Source organism: Nicotiana sylvestris, chromosome 11, assembly GCF_000393655.2.
Source record: "Nicotiana sylvestris chromosome 11, ASM39365v2, whole genome shotgun sequence".
Taxonomy (NCBI): Eukaryota; Viridiplantae; Streptophyta; class Magnoliopsida; order Solanales; family Solanaceae; genus Nicotiana; species Nicotiana sylvestris.
In genome coordinates, this window is record NC_091067.1 from 74,353,245 (window position 1) to 74,377,292 (window position 24,048).

The window sequence follows — 24,048 nt, forward strand, 5'->3', positions numbered from 1 at the left end:
TCCGTAAGGTCCGTGACAGGAATAGTCAACATGCTACCGTGCCCTGAGATACCTGAATCTACACACAAGGTGCAGAGGGTAACGTGAGTACACCAACTTAGTAAGTAACAAGTCCAATCTATGAACTGACATGTAGTGATGAACCAAACCTCAATAGGTAACACATACAACAAAGTAGGCATGCTTGCAGTTCAAGTATTCAACTCAATAGTAAATAAATACAATTCGAACAGTGTGGAGTATAAAGTTCAGCAAAACTCTATGTGCCAATGCACAAAAAACATGAAAAATTTACCATGTACCCTCACTCTTAAGTGCTCAACCACTCGGTACTATATATGGCCATGCGGCCCAGGGAAGATCCATCCCGGAATATATACACATCACTAACCACAGTCATCCAGTACCGAGAAAGGCCATTCCAGCCCTATAGAGAAGATCCATCTCTAGGTATAAATACTTCGGACAAGATCCATGTTTAGGGAAGATCCATCCTTCAATAATATCAACTGTGCTCACTGGGGGTGTGTAGACTCTAGAGGGGCTCCTTTTAGCCCAAGCGCTATCATAAGCCAATGAAGGCATAATCAATATTCTGCTGCGGTGTGCAGCCTGATCCTATACTGTCACTCATAATCAGGCTCTTGGCCTCACTCAGTCGTAACTCTCCAGTCTCGAACACACGGGCTCACAATACCATGAACTAGCCCGAAACAATGATATAATGCACCAAATATCAATAACTGAGACTGAGATATGATATGATATGCATGAACAAGACTAAGTACAGAATATCAATGAGGCTAATAATATGACAACAAGAAACGACCTCTCGGGTCACAACAGTTTTGGCGTGAAGCCTTAACATGATAATTAGCATGATTTACCCCTTATTAACTTAATCACATATTCTCTACATAGGTATCAACAAGAAAGAATCACTAAGCGGTGCCATGGAATGATCCAGGCCGCAATTCTCATGGTGCATGCCCACACGCTCGTCACTAGGCATTTGCGCCACCTCAATATTAATCATAGAACAGATAGTTCGGGGTTTCGAACCCTCAGAACCAAGTTTGGCAGTGTTACTTACATCAACTAAGCCAAAACCCTAACGCGCGATGCCCTTTGTTAGTTTATGTGAGTCCACCAAATTGTAGAGTACCTAGTCCAATATGGGATAATACTACGAAAGCTATGGAAACTGAAAGTAAAGAAGACAAGGGACTTTTACGCGGAAAAATCCCACACAAGGGGATAAAAAAACCACGACCTACTCTTGCAGGCTTTTAACTTCACTAACTTGAAATCTCCCTATTACAAGCCACTTTGCAATAACCCTATTACAAAGACTTCAACTAACTTGTGATGCTCTCACCACAAGCCACTTTATAACTCTCCTGGTTACAAAGGCTTTAAACTTATGACTATTCCTAGTCACAACATAAACTCGGAAGTTTACGGATTTTTGGTTTTTTCCTAAGACAAAGCTTCTAAGAAAGCAAATTAGGAAATACAATGAAGAACAAATGACAAGATTACAACTCAAATATGGATGTACATAAACTCAATAAGAAACTGATCCTTTATGGAGTTGTCGTCTTGTTCTTGATACACCAGTGACTTCAATGTCGGATAAACACTATTATGCTTGAGTGAATATCACTGAATGCACAAAAGATGTTGTGCCTTGCACCAGGTTGTTATATCACAAAATACATCACAATAGATAGTGGTATCAATTCTTGGTACATGTTTCTTCCCAATGAGAAGTGATTGTTGTACTATCTGCACATCCACTTCTGTGTAGTTGCATTCCAGCTGGATAGTCTACCTGTACTTCTGTCAGAGAACACTAACGAACCAGCTTGTTGTGTTCCTCTTTTGTCACAGTTGTAAGATGGTCACCTTCTACTGCTACATTCCAGCTGTATAGTGACTCGTACTTCTGTTAGAGAACCCTAAGGGACGAGGTCCCTGTTGTGTTCCTCTTTATAATGATTGCAGATAGTCACTGACTTGTACTTGTGTTGGAGAGCCCTAAGGGACCAGGTCACCAGGTCCCTGTTGTGTTCCTCCTTGTGGTCGTTCATTCATTTGCTGATTTTCAGACTTGGACCAGGTCAGTTGAAATGTATACCATGTGGGCCAGGTTCTCTATCTGGTTCTTCACAACAAGTTTGTTAGATCATCAAAATATAAGAAGCATAAGTCCAAGACATTGATAACCCATCAATTTTTCCCTTTTTGATGATGACAAACTTAGGCATGGATAGTATTTGTGTAGAGCAGAAATAACCAGATAAGATACCAGAAACAACACAAGGTTCCCCCTTAATCTTAGATCTCTCTCTTTTTTTTATTCCCCCGTAAGCTCAGAATTGTTTGACTACACAAAGTTCCCTTCAATTATTCCCCCTGAATCTTATATTCTTCCCCCTTTTGGCATCATTAAAAAGAGCACAGATAGGTATTTAGCATAAAGAAGTCTAACACAGCTAGCTTATACCACATATGTGCACACAACATGATAGAAAAGAGAAGTCAGAGGAACACAGTAGTACATGCAAAAAGGGGAGCTGTTTCATTAATGCTTACAATGGACCAAGACAGGAGCAGTAATGGTGAATTCTAGCATGCCATCACAAAAACAAAAGCAAAAATAAAAATAAAATAGTAGCCACAGAAGATTAGAGCAAAAATAGTTGGTAACTAAGAGGATCCTAGGGGACACTAGAAGAAGGAGGCTTGGAAGAAGAGACAACAATGGTTTTGAGAACCAGGTCCAGTCAAGCATTTGTAGAAAGTTGTTCTTCAAGTAATTATGCCCGAAGTCTATCATTTTCCTTTGTCAGTCGTGCAACTTCTTCATTAACAGAATCAGGTCCTTTAACTGCTTGACTGAGCTGAGTCTCCAGTATGGCATTTCGAGCCCTCAACCTTCTGATCTCTTTAGAATCTACATTCTGAGCGTTGATCAGCAGAGAAATGGTCGAGATGTTTCCACCAACTCTTTCTATACAGTCACATTCTTCTAAAAAAGACTTAGAGAAGGTTTGCTTGCGTATGCCTACTCTGGGATTCCCCAAGAGGACCTTGTAGAATCTGAACACCTGAGTGAGGAGAAATCCATACGGTAGCCCATGATTCCCACCTTTAAAGTTTGCCACCTTTTGCATTTTATCTATCATGATTGCTGGCAAATTGATGGGGACAAACTCATCAAGCGCTTCCATTAAGACCATATCTGATTTTGTAGCAGTAGATCACCTTTTAGAACGAGGTAAGAGCACCTTATTGACTAGTTCAAAAAGAAGCTGATACTCAGGAAGCAAAACCTTTTATGCACCTGTTCCCCCTACTGAATTGCTTCCTCCTTCATGATGGCTCTCCTGAAGTTTACACCACATACACCCTTGACTGAGAACATCCCTTCACATGGAATTCTGAGAACCTTTCCCAATATTGGGGCATCGAGTACAATGTCTACTACATTTACTAGCGCACAAATGTGATCCCCCTCAACAGTGAAAAGAGATGCGTAAAACGTTTGTACCGCATCTTCGTACACCAGAGGCATGCTCCCTTCAAACAGGTGTTCACATTGTTGAAATTCCACAATCTCCAGAATTTGTCTCATACCGTCCATCTCTGAAATTGCTAGATCAAATGTACGACCCCACAATACTTTCTGAGTTCTTAATCTCTGCTGCCAGAGACCACTATCACATGGCATGATCCTCAGTGCAACAGGTGCTGTAATAGTTTCCCGTTTCCGTTTACTAGACCCTTTAACAGACTTTCCTTTCCAGCTTACTATCCCCATAGTATCATCTTCAGACATAGCTTGCTAAGTTTGACTTCTTTTAGACTTGTTGTTTCCCTTCACGGATGACCCTTTTTGTTGCTCAATAGTTTCAGCGGAAGCTTTATCTACAAACTTTCGAGCTTTCAAAAATTGTTGTACCAGGGAACCGGGTTCCTTTGGAACATTTTTTTCAATCCCACCTACTGGAACACTCTGGTTACTGACAAATTCCCTTTGATTCATTATCCTCTTTTTCCTTTTCTTGACAATCCTCTTACTTTTCTGCAATGTGGAGTCAAAACTCTCTTGTTGCTGTGACCTAATAGTGGGTGAGTTGGAGGAGGATTCTACGAGCTTAGAATGATCCGGAGGTATAGGAGTGGGTTTGCATGGAAGAGAATCAGGTTCTTCAAAAAGTTTTTCTGAGAACGTCTCATGAGCCAAGGACTTTAGGAGTACTGTGGTTCTTACATCTCCTATGAATAGAGTTTCTTCCCCTTGATACCCTGATGAGAGATATGCTCCTTGACTCATTAGACTCTCAGCAACGATAGCCATGATGCTATGTGCTGCTTCCTTTTCCGGTGACTCTGAGAGAGTCACTAAGTCCAAAATAGAGGAGTTCGGGTATTGGTCAGGATTATCCTCAGGAACTTCTGACACTTGAGAGGTAAAACCTCTTGAGTGTATGTTGATAATATTAGAGGAATGGCTACATATAGGGTTTTCAAAATGAGAGAGAACATGGTTTATCAGAAGAGGGAAAACTATAGGAAAGGAGGAGGCGCTAGGAGTGGGTAAAGTAGTAGAAGAAGTGAAATAGTGAAGCTCTGGGGATGATTTCAAGGATGATAAGGAAGTGGGAGTGGTGTTATCGGTGGGAGAAGGAGGCAATTGTTCAATTGCCATTATAGGAGTACTTAGAAGACAAGTAGTGAGAGCGAGAGATGAAGAAAGGATTACAGCTATACAAAAAAGATGAAGGTTCATGGCTTGTTGTGAGAGAGAAAGAAGGTTTTATTGGAGAAGGGCTAATGATGAGAGGAGAGAGAGAGAGAGAGAGAGAAACAGGTTCTGAATAGTTTTGAAAACGGTAGTAGGTTTGTGGGAAAGCGTTACTATGTAGAGGGGGTAAAGGGATTTGAAAGACAAGACAGGAGATGCAGACTTTGAAAAGTCAGATGATGTGGCAGTTGAGTTAATTTTGTTTGTAAAATTATTTTTTTTGTTTTGAGAAGGCATGCAGAATAAGCACATTACTACTAACTGGGGTACAAGAACCTGATGCCAGACCAATTTTTTGAAAAAGTTTTTAGTAGCTCCTCTCTCGCAGTTTTTACTGTACCTTCCGCTTCTATGATCATCATGCGTATTTACCTGCAACGGTATTGATGTAAGTTAGACTTGGTCAGAAAACACTTTAGCTAACTTTACCTTACGGTGTCTTGCATAGCCAACTGATGAAGAATCAGGTTCTTCATTAGCATCTCATGACCCCATCTTTACCTTGTCTGTTCCTGAATATTCTCTACTCAAGGCTTTGATAAAGATATCTGGAATTTGGTCTTCTGTTCTGCAAGACTTCCTACAGATCAACCCTTTCTCCATATTGATCCTCAAAAGATAATGTCACCCCTTAATGAGCTTGGTCCTCTTGTATTGAACTGCTTGGAGAAGACATACCATCAGTTTCGAAGATACCCCATGGTCTTCCCGTTGCTGCTCAATTCATAGGGTTTGAGTACATCAGGATGCTCCCGCTACATATTATTCTTCAGTTGTTGACGTGGCCATCGAGTTTTGTTTCTTTGTCTCCCAAGGGATGAGGCATGAACATGGCAAGTGAACCGTTCCAGAAGTGCTCTTCCTTTTCACAAGACAACATGCACAGTTAACATCATCATACCCAACAACATTAAAAACTGTCACCTAACGGGTAATACAGGACCAGGTCCTGAGTTCCCATAAGGTATCTCAAACTTCTTTGGGAAGCCTTCAAGTAGGATTCCTAAGGACTTGACTTTAGATTCTATTCTAGAGTGGGGAGACAGAAGGGACAATTTTTTTTTTGAGATTTTAAATTCTTATCTAACTCTAGAATACAAGAGAGTGATTGAATTGTTACATAGATGGGAGCTTGTGTTTCAGTTAGGGACTGAGGTTTGATTGGTAGGGGAAGTTGGGAGGTTAATTTTGATATCCCCACACTCTTGTTTTGTTGCTTATGGAGTGCCATGAGCTGCATCTCCACCCTTTCTTCAGCTTCAGTGGTAGTAAGTGAAGTATCAGGTCCTTGTGAGAAGTGGAAGATGATGTTACACTGTCTTTCACTTGTCTCCTTCATCTTACTCATTATGTCAGCCTCCTTATTTGAAGCCTCAGATATTTTCCAGGAATCATAGTTGGTTCATCATATTGATCATCACCGTTTCTTCCTTGGTTAGAGGAAGATGTTTTATTGAATACCCTATGGGCACTTCCTTCCACTTAGTGTGCCCTTGTTGTAGACTTTGTGGCCTTTGCTTTGTGGAGAGTATCCTAGAAGGATTTCTTCATTTTCCTTTTGCATTGAACTTCCCAAGCTGGTCCTTCCAGTTGTCGAGAGCATGGCATTTTTTAGTCAAGAAGGTATTTTCTTCCATTTGGCAATTCATAGAGGGTTTTGATTCAGGAAGGACCTGATCAGACACTTGTTTACCAAGTAGAAAGTAGTATTTGTTGCTTTTGCTCAGAATTTCTTGGCGATTCCATAACTTTCTTGAGCATTGTCCATGCCGCATCTTCCAGTTCCGTTCTTTCTTTCAGCAAGACCATCTTGCTTTGGAGTCCTTGGTGTAGAGAAGTTGTGCGTGATCCCCCCTTTTTTTGCTTTCACTTGAATCTTTTGACAAGAGCCATTAACACCTCGAGAGTCTCCTCATTTGCTTTGTGAACCCGTGTCCAGGTGACTCTTGAGTTTGGCATACCACGCACCAGGTCCTTCTGAGTTAATTTATTCGGAGGTGAGAGGGTTGCAGACACCAATCTCTCTTGCAAAAATTTCTGAATTCACCTATCTCATACCACCAGCTTTTGGAGATTCATAGTCGACCGAGTAGATATTCCCGTTTTCTTTGTCCACTAAGACCACACGACCAGTTATCAGATTGGTACCTGTACTTTAGGCCATTCACATAGTACACGTTCCCAACTGAGTGCCAAAAAAAACTTTCCAACTTTACATTTATTGAGAATGTACCATCTCATTTCTTTTTAAGGATACATTCCCTTCCCGCAGGGCTTTCAGTGAGAAGAATTTCATGATGTGTTTCAGTCATGTGCTTTGAGCATCCACAGTCCATAGTCCATCGCAGTCTGCTTCCTCCCACTATTCCCTGCTCATGCAAATCAAAGGTTAGATTTAGGAACCCAAACTAGTTTGGGTCCCTTGTTATGATAGAAAGGATGAATAAGGGCTTTCCTAGTCTATGCAGGCAACATCTTCTTCTTGCGAGTGGTACCTGGTCCCTTGTTAGTAGTCACTTTATCAGTAAACACCTTGTTTTTCTGAACAGACTGAACCCTAGCATGGAAATTTTCTTTAAAATGCTCATTAATCCCACAGTGGGTACATAGCCAGTTATTAGGGATAGTGACATACTTGTTGTGAGGGTTGTAAGGAGTTTTCTCCCTTTGGAACCTGATGCCCTGCCTGTTTCCACTATTGTTAAGATACATGGCAGTGACAACATCTGAGGACCAGGTTCACTTCAGGTATTTCTCAAGATCAATTCTTATCTTCTCCAATTCAGCTTGAAGTTGCTGATTCTTCTCGAGTTCACTACATAGACTGGTTTTCACAACAGTTAATTCCTTTTCAAGTATGATGTGTGTCTTACTAGCTACTTCCTTCCCTTTCCCAAGACTCACAAAAATGTGTTCTCTATTGAGTTCATCAATGGTTTCCTCTAGATCGGTGCATATCACTAAAAGGCCATCCCTCTCTTCCTCAGTAATTGCAATTTTTCTTTCTAAGGAGTGTTTCTCATTGCTAAGGCATTCTATTGTTTCTTTTAGATCAACAACTACTACCATCAGGTCGTCTCTCTCATTTTCCACACTAGTTATTCTTTCATTCAAGGCTTCCTTTTCTTTTTCCAAATTAGCTATGGTCTCATTTAGGTCCACTATATAGACCACCAGATCATCTGTAGATTGTTCGGCCTCTCCTAATTCTATGGTCAGAATCTCCTTATCATTAACAAGGCTATAATAGGCATCAATTAGGACATTTACTAACGACCTTAGCTTTTTAGAATAGTAGGATTTCAGATTTCTCTGAACATCCCTGAAGTTTACCTCATTGTCTTCATCTTCTTCATCATCATCAGACTGAGCCATCAGGGCGAACAGTGAATCATACTTCATTGCTTTAGTTTCCACTGCCATCATGGAACTATTTTATGCATTTGGTCCCTTTTCAGATTCATTAGAGGAGTCTCCCTAAGCAGCAAGAGCCTGCTTAACAATATTGTCAGCAACACTTTTTTGATTGAATCGTTTGTCTGGAACCAGGTTCCTTTTTGCTACTTTGTCAGGATTTTGCTTGTATTGCTCCTGTTTGCAAGTGGGCAGTCTTTGATGAAATGCCCTAACTTTCCACATCTGTGACAGAGATCGTTGTTCCTTGCTTTACTTGAACTAACCTACTTTGGTATACCACAATTTCTTTGAACCATCTTTTGAAATCTCTCAGTAAGATAGGCCATGTCACTATCTTCATCACATGAGTCACTGCTTTCAGCTTTGAGTAATAGGTTCTTTTTCTTCTTAGGCTCTCTTCTTTCACTGTCTTTCTTTCTTTTCATCTCGTATGTCTTCAGATTACCAATCAACTCATCCATAGTCAGAGTTTGTAGATCTTTAGCTTCAGCGATGGCATTTACCTTACTTTTCCTAGAACCAGGTAGAACACTGAGGATTTTCCTTACAAGCTTGTTTCTGGTAATGACATCTCCAAGTGAATGAAGCTCATTTATGATGGAGGTGAATCATGTGTGCATATCTTGTATAGACTCTTCATCCTTCATCCTAAAGAGCTCATATTCCATGGTGAGCATGTTGATCTTGGACTATTTGACATGAGTAGTTCCTTCGTGTGCTGTTTGCAATGCTTCCCATATTTCTTTGGCAGTGTCACAAGCCGAGACTCTATTGTACTCATCAGGTCCTATGCCACACATCAAGATTTTCTTGGCACGATAGTTCTTTTCTACAGCTTTTCTGTCAGTGTCGTTGTACTCTTTTTTGCCTTTCAGCGCCATTTCTCCTATTTCTTCAAGCTTCTTCATGGGGACATGTGGACTATCACAAATAATGTCCCATAGTTCTGAGTCTTCTGCCATCATAAAATCATGCATGCGGGTCTTCCACCAGCCATAGTACTGACCATTGAATCTGGGAGGTCAGTAGATTGATTGTCCTTCCTCAAAGTTGGGTGGAGCAGCCATTGAGATCCTTTCTAGGTGTTAACCTTTTAAAAAGAACTTGCTCTTATACCTATTGTTAGTTTATCTGAGTCCACCAAACTGTAGAGTACCTGGTCCTATATGAGATAATGCTAACAAATCTATGGAATCACCAAGAAATTCTGAGCAAAAGCAACAAATACTTCTTTCTACTTGGTGAACAAGTGTCTGATCAGGTCCCTCCTGAATCAAAACCCTCTATGAACTGCCAAATGGAAGAAAATAGCTTCTTGACTAAAAAATGCCATGCTCTCGACAACTGGAAGGACCAGCTTGGGAAGTTCAATGCAAAAGGCAAATGAAGAAATCCTTCTAAGATACTCTCCACAAAGCAAAAGCCACAAAGTCTACAATAAGGGCACACTAAGTGGAAGGAAGTGCCCATGGGGTATTCAAGAAGACATCTTCCTCTAACCAAGGAAGAAACGGTGATGATCAATATGATGAACTAACTCTGGTCCCTGGGAAATATTTGAGGCTTCAAATAAGGAGGCTGACATAATGAGTAAGATGAAGGAGACAAGTGAACCTTGCCTCTCGATTCGGCCTCCAAATGCTCCGAATCTAACCAAAATCAGTATATTATCATCAATACACGCTAAAGGAATAAAACCCACACAAAAATTATCAAATTAGACCCATAATCCCGAATTTGCTCAAACCCGACCCTAGGCCCACATCTCGGAATCCAACAAAAATTGCAAAACTAGAAACTTCTTTCACTCCTGAGTTTATACGTACCAAAATCATCAAAATCGGACCTAAAATGGTCCCTCAAACCCCCAATTTAAACTCTCTAATTTCAAGCCCTAATTCCCCAAGTTTCTTCACTACTTTTTATACTAATATCATGATTAAACAATGAAAATATCACCATAAACACAAGATGCAAAACCCAAGTAGCTTACGTTACTGAAAACCCTTGATTCCCTCCTGAAATCGCAGCTCCCAAGCTCCAACTCGTCTAAAAATGGTGAAGAAATGGCAGAAATTTGCGAAGAAGGCCTTTTATACTTTTTGCCCATCTATTTCCGCATCTTCGGTCTCCAAGTCAATTCTGCAATGCCGCACCTACAGAAAATCCATCGTAGGTGTGGTCCGCACTTAAGTCCCAAAACCCGCTTCTGCGGTCAACTTCTCGCTCATGTAGTCTCGCAGGTGAGGTCCTTTGTGCGCACCTGTGGATTTGCAGCTCCCAATTCTCAGCATCTGTGGCCTCCCTTTCGCACCTGCGACCACGCACCTGCGGTCCCCTGTCCACAGGTGTAGATATGACAGAAGTAGCAGCTTCAGCTGCCCAAATCAAGTCACAATCTTTCCGTTAACTATCCAAATTCATCTCGAGGCCCTCAGGGCACCTAACCAAAAATACCAACAAGTCATATACCACTATTCAAACTTATTCCAACCCTCGGAACACTCAATACAACATCGAAACACCAAATCACCCTCGGATTGAAGCCTGAGGATTTCCAAACTTTCAAACTCCACAAACAATGCCAAAACCTATCAAACCTCATCCGAATGACCTGAAATTTTGCACACACGACACAGATGACACAACAGACCTACTCCAATTTCCGAAATTCTATTCTAGCCTCGATATCAAGATTTCCACTACCGATCGAAAAATGCCAGATTTTCAATTTTGCCAATTCAAGCCTTAATCTTTCACGGACCTCCAAATTACATTTCGAACATGCTCTTAAGTCCAATATCCCCTAACAAAGCTATTCGAACCATCAGAATTTACATCCAAGACCTTCTACTCATAAGTCAATATCCAATTGACTTTTCCAACTTAAGCTTCTAAATAAGAGACTAAGTGTCTCATTCCACTCCACGACCACTCCGAACCCGAACCAACTGACGAACTCTAGGAGTATATGATTTTTCTGCTCGTACTCTGTCAAATTATAGTAAAGTTTCAAATATCATCCCACAGATATTGGAACCACCTAGGCTACAGATTTGTATTGTCTATATTACTATTTGAAAGAATCAGATTGGTAAAGAGAGAGGTAGTAAATAAAAGTAATAAATATTTTAATAGTTTTATAATAAATGATAGAGTTTGGGATATTGTGAATCAGCAGGATAAAACTATTATAATAAAGTCAAAATTTTATTATTTATTTCTCTGTTTAATGAAATGATCGCTTATTTCTAACTCAACCAAATCATATACAAGTATCTAATTAATAACACCTCTTTAGATTAGTATAGTTAATTGATTAACAGTTAAACAGAGACCTAGTTTAAAGAATGACCACTTATTTCTAAGACAATAACTCCACATAACAATAATACATAAATAGCACAACTCGCGCTTAGTGTTATCAATTTATTGACAGTTAGAGACATTAAACAATAATTGACTACTAACACCTCTTTCGATTAGTGTAGTTAACCAATTAAGGTAATGGTTTCAAACAAGAATTATCTTAGTTGATGATGGGTTTTCAATCTCTTAAACTTATGCTTCTTATGTTTTGATGATCTAATAAACTTTTTGTGAAGAGCCAGATAGAGAACCTTATCCCATAGGATACACATCTCATGTGAACTGTTCAAAGCCTGAAAATCAGCAAATGGATCAATAACCCTAGGGAGGAACACAACAGGGACCCGATGCGTTGCTCCTTTAGGGTTCTTTGACAAAAGCACAAGTTAGTGACTGTATGCATTCAATATAAAGAGAAACACAACAGGGACCTGCTCCCTTAGGGTTCTCTGACCAAAGTACAAGTCAAGTGCACAGCCGGAATACAGCAGAAAAAAGTGACCATCTGGCAACTGTTACAGAAAGAGGAACACAACTAGGACCTGGTCCTAGTATATGTCCTGACAGAAGTATTAGGACCTGGTCCGTTGGTATGTCCTGACATAAAGCACAAAGTCCAGCTGGAACGCAACTGCCCAGAAGTGGTTGTGCAAACAGTGCAACAGTCACTTCTCACTGAGAAGAAGTACACCAAGAGTTGACACCACTATCTATTGTGATATCTTTTGTGATAAAACAACCTTGTGTAAGACACACCATCACTTGTGCATTCAGTGATATTCTCTCAAGAAAAAGAAGCATCGATCTGGCATTGAAATCACTGGTGTGTCAAAAACAAGAAGACAACTCCACTAAGGATCAATTTCTAAACGAAGTCTTATGTATATCTATAGTTGAGTTGAATCTTGTTAATTGTTCTACATTGTAATTCCTAGCTTGCTTTCTTAGAAGCGTTGTTTTAGGAACAAACAAAATTCATAAACTTTAGAGTTTATGTTGTGACTAGAAATAGTCATAAGTTATATCCTCTGTAACTAGGAGAGTTAGAGAGTGGCTTGTGGTGGTTGTATCACAAGTTAGTTTAAGATCTTTGTAATAGGGTTTTTGCAAAGTGGTTTGTAATAGGTAGATTACAAGTTAGTTGAGTTAAAAGCCTACAAGAGTAGGTAGTGGTTTTTTGATCCCCTTGTGTGGGATTTTTCCACGTAGAAAAATCTCTTGCCTTCTTTACTTTCAGCCTTTACAGCATTCTACGTATCAGTCTCATACGGGACCAGGTACTCTATAGTTTGGTGGACTCATATAAGCTATCAATTGGTATCAGAGCAGGTTTCTCCTATAAGGCTAACACCTAGGAAGGATCCTAAATGGCTGCTCCACCAAGCTTTGAAGAAGGACAATCAACCTATAGACCTCCCAAATTCAATGGTCAATACCATGGATGGTAGAAAACTCGGATGCATGATTTCATAATGGCTGAAGATTCAGAACTGTAGGACATCATTTGTGATGGTCCACATGTTCCCATGAAAAAACTTGAAGAAACAGGACCATTGGTGCCCAAAGGGAGAAGAGTGTACAACGACACTAACAGAAAAGCTGTAGAAAAGAACTATCGTACCAAAAAAATCTTGATGTGTGGCATAGGACCTGATGAGTACAACAGAGTATCAGCTTGTGATACTGCCAAGGAGATATGGGAAGCCTTACAAACTGCACACGAAGGAACCACTCAAGTCAAACAATCCAAGATCGACATGCTCACCACTGAATACGAGCTCTTCAGGATGAAGGATGATGAGTCCATACAAGATATGTACACCAGATTCACGTCCATCATAAATGAGCTTCCTCACTTGGAGATGTCATTCCCAGAAATAAGCTTGTAAGGAAAATTCTCAGTGTTCTACCTGGGTCTTGGGAAAACAAGGTAAATGCCATCACAGAAGTTAAAAATCTACAGACTCTGACCATGGATGAGTTGATTGGTAATCTGAAAACATACGAGATGAAAAGAAAGAAAGACAGTGAGAGAAGAGAGCCTAAGAAGGAAAAGAACCTGGTGCTTAAGGCTGAAAGGAGTGATTCAAGTGATGAAGATAGTGACATGGCCTATCTTACTAAGAGATTTCAAAAAATGGTTCAAAGAAATGGTGGCATACCAAAGTGGGGTAGTTCAAGTAAAACAAGAAACAACGATCTTTGTCATGGATGTGGAAAGTCAGAGCATTTCATCAAAAATTGCCCACTCGCGAAACAGGAGCAGTACAAGCAAAATCCTGACAAAGCAGGAAAAAGGAACCTGGTTCCAGAGAAAAAATTCAATCGAAAAGGTGTTGCAGACAATATCATTAAGCAGGCTTTTGCTGCTTGGGGAGACTCCTCAAGTGAATCCAAAAGGGAATCAGATGCAGAAAATAGCTCCATGATGGCAGTGGAAACTGAAGCAACGAAGTACGATTCACTGTTCGCGCTGATGGCTCATTCATATGATGATGAAGAAGAAGATGAAGACGATGAGGTAAACTTCAGGGATGTTCAGAGAAATCTGAAATCCTATTCCTCTAAGAAACTAAGGTCTTTATCAAATGTCCTAATTGACGCTTATTATAGTCTTGTAAATGATAAGGAGATCTTGACTGAAGAACTAGGGGAGGTCAAACAATCTAGAGATGATCTAGTGGTCTGTGTAGTGGACTTAAATGAAACCATAGCTAATCTTGAATTAGAGAAGGAGGCCCTAAATGAAAAAAAAATCAGTGTGGAGAATGAGAGAAACGATCTGATGGTAGTAGTTATTGATCTAAAAGAAACAATAGAAGGTCTTAGCAATGAGAAACATTCCTTAGAAGAAAAAATTGCCTCCACTGAAGAGGAAAGAGATGACCTTCTAGTGATACCCACTGATCCAAAGGAAACCACTGAGGGACTCAATAGAGAACATAGGATTGTAAGTCTTGGGAAAGGGAAGGAAGTAGCCAGTGAGTCGCACATCTTGCTGGAAAAGGAGTTAACTGCTGTAAAAACTAGTCTTTGCAGTGAACTCGAGAGGAATCAGCAACTCTAATCTGAGTTGGAGAAAGTAAGAAATAATCTTGAGAAATCCTTGAAGTGGACCTGGTTCTCAAATTCTATTACTACTATGTATCTAAACAATAGTGGGAACAAGCAGGGCATTGGGTTCCAAAGGGAGAAAACTCCTTACAACCCACACAACAAGTATGTCACTGTACCTGATAACTAGAAATGTACCCATTATGGAAATAATGGGCATTTTAAAGAAAATTGCCAGGCCAGGGTTCAGTCTGCTCAGAAAAATAAAGCGGTTACTGAGAGAGTGACTACTAGCAAAGGACCAATCACCACTTGCAAAAAGTGTATGTTGCCTGTGTGGACTAGGAAAGCCCTCATTTATCCTTTTTATAGTAACAAGGGACCCAAACTAGTTTGGGTTTCTAAATATAACCCTTGATTTGCATGAGCAAGGAACAGTGAGAGGAAGCGGGCTGCTATGGATCATGGAAAATGGATACGTAAAGCATGCATCTAAAAACAACATGAATCTCTTTTCATTGACAGCCCTGCAGGAAGGGAATGTATCCTTAAGAAGGAAGTAAAGGGTACATTCTCAAGTGAATGAAAAGGTAGATAAGTTCTTTTGTAACTCAAGTGGGAATGTGCGTTATGTGAATGGCCTAAAGAGTGCAGTCACCAATTTGATAACTCGCCAAGTGGTCTCAGCTGACAAAGGAAACAAGAACATCCACTCCATTTAAGTGTGAATTCCTATAAGCTGGTGGTATGAGATGAGTAAAGTCGCAATCTCGGCACGAAGGATTGGTATATGCAAACCTCTCACCTCCGAATAAATTAACTCAGCAGGACCTGGCCCATAGTTTTTCAGCTCAAGTGTCCCCAGACATGAGTTCACAAAAGGAAGAAGGAGGGTAGAGAAGGGATCAAGCACAATTTCCCGACAATAAAGGACTTCACAGTAAAGTGATATTACTGAAAGAAAGAACTGAACAGACAAGAATACCATGTCCTCGACAACATGAAGGATTAGCTAGGGAAGCTCAATGAAAAGGGATGAGCAAAGGAATTCCTCTGGAATACAATACACAAAACAAGGCTAGAATGTCTCCAGCAAAGGGCACACTGAATGATAAGGGGTGCTCATGGGGTCTACACAAGACAATTCCTCTTGCCAAGAAAGAAACACTGACAAAATGAGTAAGATGAAGGGGACTGGCGAAATGCAATGCAATATCATTCTCCATGTCTCACAAAGAACCTGGTACGTCACTCCTTACCACTGAAGCTGAGAGAGTAGCAAGGATGCAGCTCATGACACGACAGAAGTAGCAGACCACAAAGTGTGGGAAATCAAATTAATCTCCGCATCTCCCTCTTTAATCAAAGTCAATCATTCTTTTATTCTAAGGGTTAGATAAACATGTTTTCTTTATCTCTTCACTCCTAAATAGAAGGTGTCCATAAAGGAGTTGAAATACCTTAGAGGAACTCAAGACCTGGTCCTGTGTTAGCCCTCAGGTGACAGTTTTGTTAATCCTATCGGGGTATGCAAATGTTATCTATGCAGGTTTTTCTATGGAAAAGAAAAACAATTTTGAAACAATTCTCTTGTCATGATGCATGCCTCATCCCTTGGGAAAAAAATGAAGCAGAACTCAAATGGCTTCATCAACAACTGAAGAAGGTCTTCAAATCAAAAAAAGGGAAGAAGATCAAGCATATTGAAGAAACAGAAGACAAAATTCCAGACATCTACATCAAAGCCTCGAGTAGAGAACTCTGGATCAATCAAAAATGAAGATGGAGTTACAAGGGCCAAATGAAGAACCTGATCCTCCATCAGTTGGCTATGTAAGATAGCACCAGGTAAAGACAGCTATTTTCTGACCAAGCCTAGCTCACATCAATACTGTTGCGGTAAATACGCATGTCGATCATAGAAGCTAAAGGTACAGTTATGAACTGCAAGAGGGGGCTGCTAAAACCTTGTTCAAAAGATTGCTCTGGCATCAAGTTCCTGTATCTTAGGTTAGTAGTAATCTGCTTAAATTTTGCATACCCTTCCTAAACAAAAAAAAATTAATATAAATAGCTGTAATTCAGCTGCCACATCATCCGACTTTTCAATGTCTGTGTCATGTTTTGTCCGTCAAATCCCTTCATCCCCTCTGCATGGTAACACTTCCCCACAAACCTACCGTCATTTTCAGAACTATTCAAAACCTATTTCGCTCTCCACTCATCATTAGTTCTCCTTCCAATAAAACTTTCTTTCTCTCTCACCGCAAGTCATGAACCTTCATCTTCCATGTACAGCTAGGATCCTCTTCCCATCTATCTCTTTCTTTCTCTACTCGTCTACTAAGTACTCATTTAATGGCGATCAAATAGTCTTCTCATTCCCCCGCCATTAACAATGCTCCCACTTCATCATCATCATTGAAATCATTCCCAAAACATTATTGTTTCACGCCTTCTACCACCTTACACACTTCTGGTTCCTCTTCCACCCCTATAGTGTTTCCATTTCTGATAAACCCTGTTCACCACTATTTTGAGAAACCTATGTCTAGTCAATCCTACGATCTCATCAAAGACTACACAGGAGGTCTTACTACTCAAATATCAGAAGCCCCTAAGGATGATCCTAACCAGTACCTGAACACCTCCATGTTAGACTCAGTGACTCTCAAGGAGTCACCTGAAAAGGAAGCAGCTCATAACATTATGGCTATATCTGCAAAGAGTCTGATGAATGAAGAAGGTTATCTCTCTTCTGAGTATCAAGGGAAGGCATTCCATTCCTAGGAGATGTAAGAACCACAGCACTCCTTGAGTCCTTGGCTCATGAGATATTCTTAGAAAAGCCTTCTGATGAACCTGGTTCACTTCCATGCAAACTCACTCCTGTACCTCCTATTCATTCCAATCTCTTGGATTCTTCCTCCAAATCACCCATCACCAGGTCACTACAACAAGATAATTCTGAATCTTCATTGCAGAAAAGTAAGAGGAGCGTCAAGACAAGGAAAAAGAGGAAAATGAATCCCAAAGATTTCATCAAGAGTGTATCAGTAAATCAGATAGACAAAAATGCCTCTAGGGAACCTGGTTCCTTAGTGCAACAGTCTATGACAAGTAAGGAAACTGTTGAGGAACAGAAAGGGTCATCGGTGAAGTATAGTAGCAAGTCTAAATGGAGTAAAACTGAGTTATCCATGCCTGATGACAATACGGTAGGGGCAGTAAGCTGGAAAGGAAAGTCTGGAGAAGGAACTAGCAAACAAAAAGGGGAAACCATTAAGGAACCTGGTTCAACAAGGTCCTTGACCTGTGATGGTGTCTTGTGGCAGCAGAAATTAAGAACTCAAAAAGTGTTGTGGGGACGTACTTTTGATCTAGCAATCTCGAAGATGGCAGGCATGAGACAAATTTTGGAGATTGTGGAATTTCAACAATGGGAACACTTGTTTGAAGGGAGCATGCCTCTGGTGTACGAAGATGCAATGCAAATCTTCTACTCATCTCTCTTCACTATCGAGGGGGATCATATCTGTGCACTTGTAAATGGAGTGGACATTGTACTCGACGCTTCAATGTTGGGAAAGATTCTCAGAATTCTGTGTGAAGGTGTGTCCTCAGTTAAGGATGTCTGTGGAATAAAATTTTGGAGAGCCATTATGAAAGAGCAAGCCATCCAACAAGGAGAACAGGTCCATAAGAAGGTATTGCTTCCTGAGTACCATCTTCTTTTTGAACTGGTTAATAAAGTACTCTTACCCCGCTTTGAGAGACGTTCCATTGCTACAAAGTCAGATTTGGTCCTGATGGAAGCGCCTGATTAGTTTGTACCTATCAATTTGCCAGAAATCATGATAGATCATATGCAGAAGGTGGCAAATTTTAAAGGTGGCAATCATGGGTTACCTTATGGCTTTCTCCTCACTCAGGTGTTCAGATTCTATAAGGTTCCCTTGAGCAACCCCAGAGTGGGCACATGCAAGCAAAGCTTCTCTAAGACCACTTTAGAAGAATGTGAATGTATAGAAAAGGTTGGTGAAAGCATCTCAACCATTTCTCAGCTGATAAACGCTCAAAATGTAGCCTATGAGGAATAAGAAGGCCGAGGGCTCGAAATGCTATACTGGAAACTCAGCTTAGCCAAACAGCTAAGGGACCTGATTTTGTACATGAGGAGGTTGCCCGACTGAGAAAGGAAAACGAGAGACTTCGGGCTCAACTACTTGAAGAACAACTGGCTGCAAATGCTAGACTAGACCTGGTTCTCAAAACCATTATTGTCTCTTCCTCTAAGCCTCCTTCCTTTTAGTGTTCCCTAGGATCCTCCCTAGTGTCAAGCTATTTTTGCTTCAACTTCCTGTGGCTGTTGTTTTACTTATGTTTACTTGTTTTTGTGATGGCATATTGAACTTAACTATTACTGTTCCTGTATTGCTTAGTCCACTGTAAATATTAATAAAACAGCTCCCTTTTCGTTGCACGTACAAAACTGTGCTCCTCTGGCCTCTATTTTTTGTCATGTTGTGTGCACATATGTGGCATGAGCTAGCTGTGTTAGATTTCTTTATGCTTATTACCTGCTTGTGCTCTTTGACACACTTGTTCTTTTTAATTATGCCAAAATGGGGAAAAGAAGCGGATGGTGTTGAAGGGGAACTAAGAAGCGAATGGTATTGAGGGGGAGGTATCGGATGGTGTTGAGGGGGAACTAAGAAGCGGATGGTGTTTAGGGGGAACTAAAAATGACAAGGAGGAAGGGGGAACTGGTGGAACTGAAAGTGACAAGGAGGGAAATCTAAGATTAAGGGGGAACTGGTATCTCATCTGGTTAAATCTGACCCAAACAAATGCTTTCCATGCCTAAGTTTGTCATCATCAAAAAGGGGGAAATTGATTGGTTTCCAATGTCTTAAACTAAGTCTTCTTATGTTTTGATGATCTAACAAACTTGTTGTGAAGAACTAGATAGAGAACCTTGTCCCATAGGATACACATATCATGTGAACTGTTCGAAGCCTGAAAATCAGCAAATGGATCAATAACCACAGGGAGGAACACAACAGGGACCCGATGCGTTGGTCCTTTAGGGTTCTCTGAAGAAAGCACAAGTCAGTGACTGTGGTGGTTGCATCACAAATTAGTTTAAAGTCTTTGCAATAGAATTTTTGCAAAGTGGCTTGTAATAGGTAGATTACAAGTTAGTTGAGTTAAAAGCCTACAAGAGTAGGTCGTGATTTTTTGATCCCCCTGTGTGGGATTTTTTCACGTAGAAAAATCTCTTGCCTTCTTTACTTTCAACCTTTACAGCATTTTACGTATCAGTCTCATACGGGACCAGGTACTTTATAGTTTGGTGGACTCATATAAGCTATCAGTTGAGTATACCAAGTGAGAAAAAGCCTCTTTCGATTAGCCTTGGTTAAATCAATAAGCTTGTTTAAATCTTTCTCTTCTCCCGAATAAGGAATAAAATAACAAGATAAAGATTTTGGCAAGTGAATATAATTATATCAATATAATCAATATCAAATACCTTGGTGTATAAAGATGATAAAGAGAAAATTTCAACATAAGATGATAATAAAATTAAGATAATTATTATAACACTTTTATAGCTTCATATAGTATTCCAACCAAAGAAAATTACTCCATTATGAAGAAAAAATAAAGAAGAAAAATACTATCCTACAATAAAAGAAATAACTTTTAAAACTAAAACAAGCCAAAATTAGTGTTAGTGTTCTCTGAACAAGAATCGTTCTCCTTCCACTGAAAAGTCGTGCCTATTTATAGGAAATTACGTCCGTAAAGTTCTAAGGGATGTCAACCTTGGATTGGGGATGACATCCCTAGATCTTGAATCAATTTCTTCTAACGTGCTTCTTTCCACAGATGACATCCTTAGAATTGAGGATGACATCCTTGGATTGGGGATGCCATCCTTAGCCTTTTTGTTGTATCTGCTTGAACACTCTTTTTTCTTCTCTTTTTTTTCTTTTCTTTTCCTGCAACATATATTAATAATTTGTACAAATATTGAACAAAAAGCCATATTTATAAATAAAGTATTTATTTATTTAATATAATATATACTTATCAAATACCCCCCTACATGAATATTTGCTCGTCCTCGAGCAAAGTACACAAAATAAAATAGCGGCTAAAATTTTTTGAAATAAAATTATGAGAATTTTCTGCAAACAAGAATATAACCAAGATCACGCCACGAGTTCAAATAATCTTTAATCATACTCATGTCCACTTATTGAGAACCAAAATTATAATATTTTTTAATCCTAAGTGTGTCTCACCAAATGAAGAGAGATGCCCATAAATCACAACATATCAATGCAAAACAAAGAAGGACATTGAAAAATTTGCTCACTCTCAACAAAAAAGTATCTCAAGCTACTGAAAATTCCATAAGCTTGACTATCATGTGGTTCTCCACTAATGTAGGATTTTTTAAGTTGAGATCATTAGGGCTTTAATAAGGTTGTAATGTTGGTATAAGGACATGTAAGATACATATGGATAAAGTGACTCAAGTCTTGCTTTTAACAATTAAGTATAATTGTCTTCCTTCTTTCTAAAATAATTTAACCTCCCTTTTTTTTTATTGTCTTCCCCTTCTAAACTCTTTCATTATTTTTCTTGTTTGCCCTTTTTTTCCGCAGTTGTCAAAATTCTCTTTGTTGCTATAAAAAAATTTTCTCTTTTTTTTACAAGCAACAATTTACTTCTTTTAAAGTCACATGACAACATTCTCAAAAGATAAGTAAACCCAATGATCATCTATCTCTTCCTTCCACTACACCTCCATCACACTTAGTTTTTTGCATTTTTAAATCGCCAAAAAGGAGATAGGGTGAAAAATAGATGTGATAATAAAAATAGGTTAAGGATTAAAGTTTGGCTACCAAAAAAATAAGGGATAATTTATTTAGGCTCAAGGGGGCTGACAAGGGATAAATATAATTGGCTGGTTAATTTAGGTAATGGTTCAACAAGGAAGGCCTACTTTTATTTCTCAACTCAAAAATCTACCTAGACTTTCGCCTCAAACCACATTCAAGACAAGTTCTAGATTTTAAAATAAGTAGAAGAACTTGGCAACATAACCTGACAACACAATACACTTGGGATCAACAAATATTATAATTTTAATCAGCAATAAACAAATATGAGCTTGAAAAGATATTCATATAACACATGGATGATGCTCAATTAAATCCGATTTTTCAAAATCTCATTCTAAAAAAAATTAAGTTTTTAGCCGAGTTATGTACTACAAATTCTAAAAAGTGTTCAGTTCAAAATATTACGACCATGGCAAAGAACTGAATAAAGAAATCCATGGAGATGTATAAAAGAAGTTATACTAAAAAAATATAAACATACACAATATATATTCCTCTACCCCCATACTTAAATACTGTCATGTCCCCATGACAAGTAATATAAAAGCAAGATCAGGTAGAGGGGCTCCTTGAATTATTATTTTTTTCTTTTTTCTGAGGCTCGTGAACTCCAACCCCAATTCTGAATCACTCTTTCTTTTTCGCTCTTTGGGGTTCATGATAGAGCGCATTTGGCCAAAAACATCACAAAATATTTTCTTTTTTCTTACACCCGCTCTTTGTCGGCCTTGTTTCGAGTGGGCAAATAATAGTACATGGTGATCCTTAACTCCATTCTGCATTTTTCACGAGGATCATTCCATGAATTTTCCTGAAAGTATCCAATAACAAAATCCACAAAGTCATAATGATCAAAAGCAATTGAAGAATGATGGTCCATGGAAATTTTGTTTTTGTGTATGATGACCTCTTCATTCTTATTTTCTTCCAAATTAATCAGTTTATGTGAATAATAAAATTGGAGTAAGCACTCATCACCTATTAAATTATATTCAACCAAACCTTTATTGTCAGTCTTCTCGATTGGATCGGGATATTCACCATGAGTGGTAGATTCTTTCTCACAAAGCTCAATTTTTTTATCAATGTCATAACCCTAAAACCAATCCGGTCGTGATGGCGCCTATCGTGAAACTAGGTCAGCCGATACAATTCTCGAATTAACCATTATTTAATAAAAGTCATTTCTAAGCCTTTAATTAATCAAATATCTCATAATGTAAGTCTAAATGAACAATGCGGAATAAATACACAAGCCCGACATCGGGGTGTCACAAGTCACGAGCATCTACTAAGGTCTGAATACGATGAAGAGTCTGAAAATATACTAAAAACAATCTAAGAAAGACAAGAGGGAGAAGAGCAGGGCTGCGAACGTCGGGTAGCTACCTTGCTAACTCCGATGACTCTGCCACTGATACAATCAGCACCCGCTATCGGGTTCAGAAATACCTAAATCTACACACAAGGTGCAGGGAGTAATGTGAGTATGCCAACTCAGTAAGTAATAAAAGTAAATGAAAGCAGAGCAGTAAGAAAATACGTAAACCACGTTGTACCTCTACAACAAATGTAGTACATTTCCAAAACAGTACAGAAATTATTTACTTCGTGAATCAAGCTCAGTTTCAGTAAAACCTTTTAAAACAACTTTCAATAGTTTCAAACGAGTGATTAAAACAGTGAGTAATAAAATGATAGAAAACGTAAACAGCCCCTCGGGCAAAACATGTATCATAAACCGCTCCTTGGGCATAATATCATTAGAACCAGCCCCTCGGTCTACCTCACAATCACTCGTACACTACCCCTCGGACATAACATGAATCAAAAACAGCCCCTCGGGCAAAACATGGATCAAGAACAGCCCCTCGGGCAACAATATGAAACAACAACATCCCCTCGGACTACATCATATCATTCACACTGGGTACTCACACTCATTGGGGGTGTACAGACTCCTGGAGGGGCTCCTACAGCCCAAGCGCAATAACAAACCATCTCGTGGCATAATCAAACAGGCCCTCGGCCTCATAACAAGCCACCTCGTGGCGTAACAAATCAGGTTCTTGGCCTCATAATCATGAATCAGTACAACACTGCTGCCCGATCCCATAATATCCTCACAACACAGGCCCTCGGCCTCACTCAGTCAGAAATCTCTCAAGCCACTCGAGCAACAGTAAAACATGATGCTCAGCCCAAAATATCATTTAAAATATCAAAACGGAGTAAATATGGCTGAGTTATGAAAACAGTAGAATATAGCATGACTGAGTACAAATATGAAGTCAAAACAGTGAGGAATAGTAGTAAAAATCCCCTAAGGGTCCAAAACAGTTGGCACAAGGCCCAAATATGGCATTTAGCCCAAAACATGATAATACTTTTCAAAACACAATGATATCAAAAAAGTTTTAATCAAATATGTGATTTAACAGTCATACGGGACAGACTAAGTCAAAATCTCCA

At 39.4% G+C, this 24,048-nt stretch overlaps 3 protein-coding genes across 3 annotated transcripts; 2 read left to right on the plus strand and 1 right to left on the minus strand.

Moving 5' to 3' along the window:
* Window positions 1-7,552: 7,552 nt before the first annotated feature.
* LOC138881176 (uncharacterized) lies at window positions 7,553-8,236 on the minus strand. Its single transcript, XM_070161382.1, has one exon. It carries the CDS (start codon window positions 8,234-8,236, stop codon window positions 7,553-7,555), a length of 684 nt encoding a protein of 227 aa, XP_070017483.1.
* A 4,889-nt stretch (window positions 8,237-13,125) lies between these two features.
* Window positions 13,126-13,488, plus strand: LOC138881177 (uncharacterized). The gene has a single exon (XM_070161383.1). The coding sequence runs from the start codon at window positions 13,126-13,128 to the stop codon at window positions 13,486-13,488; it is 363 nt and encodes a 120-aa protein (XP_070017484.1).
* Window positions 13,489-13,571: 83 nt separating this feature from the next.
* On the plus strand, window positions 13,572-14,666 carry LOC138881178 (uncharacterized). Its single transcript, XM_070161384.1, has one exon. The coding sequence runs from the start codon at window positions 13,572-13,574 to the stop codon at window positions 14,664-14,666; it is 1,095 nt and encodes a 364-aa protein (XP_070017485.1).
* The last annotated feature ends 9,382 nt before the right edge of the window (window positions 14,667-24,048 follow it).

What these genes read in the sequence shown, in the direction of transcription:
- LOC138881178 (XM_070161384.1), top strand. Translation starts at nt 13,572, where the DNA reads ATGGATGAGTTGATTGGTAATCTGAAAACATACGAGATGAAAAGAAAG.
- LOC138881176 (XM_070161382.1), bottom strand. Translation starts at nt 8,236, where the DNA reads ATGGCAGTGGAAACTAAAGCAATGAAGTATGATTCACTGTTCGCCCTG.
- LOC138881177 (XM_070161383.1), top strand. Translation starts at nt 13,126, where the DNA reads ATGAAAAAACTTGAAGAAACAGGACCATTGGTGCCCAAAGGGAGAAGA.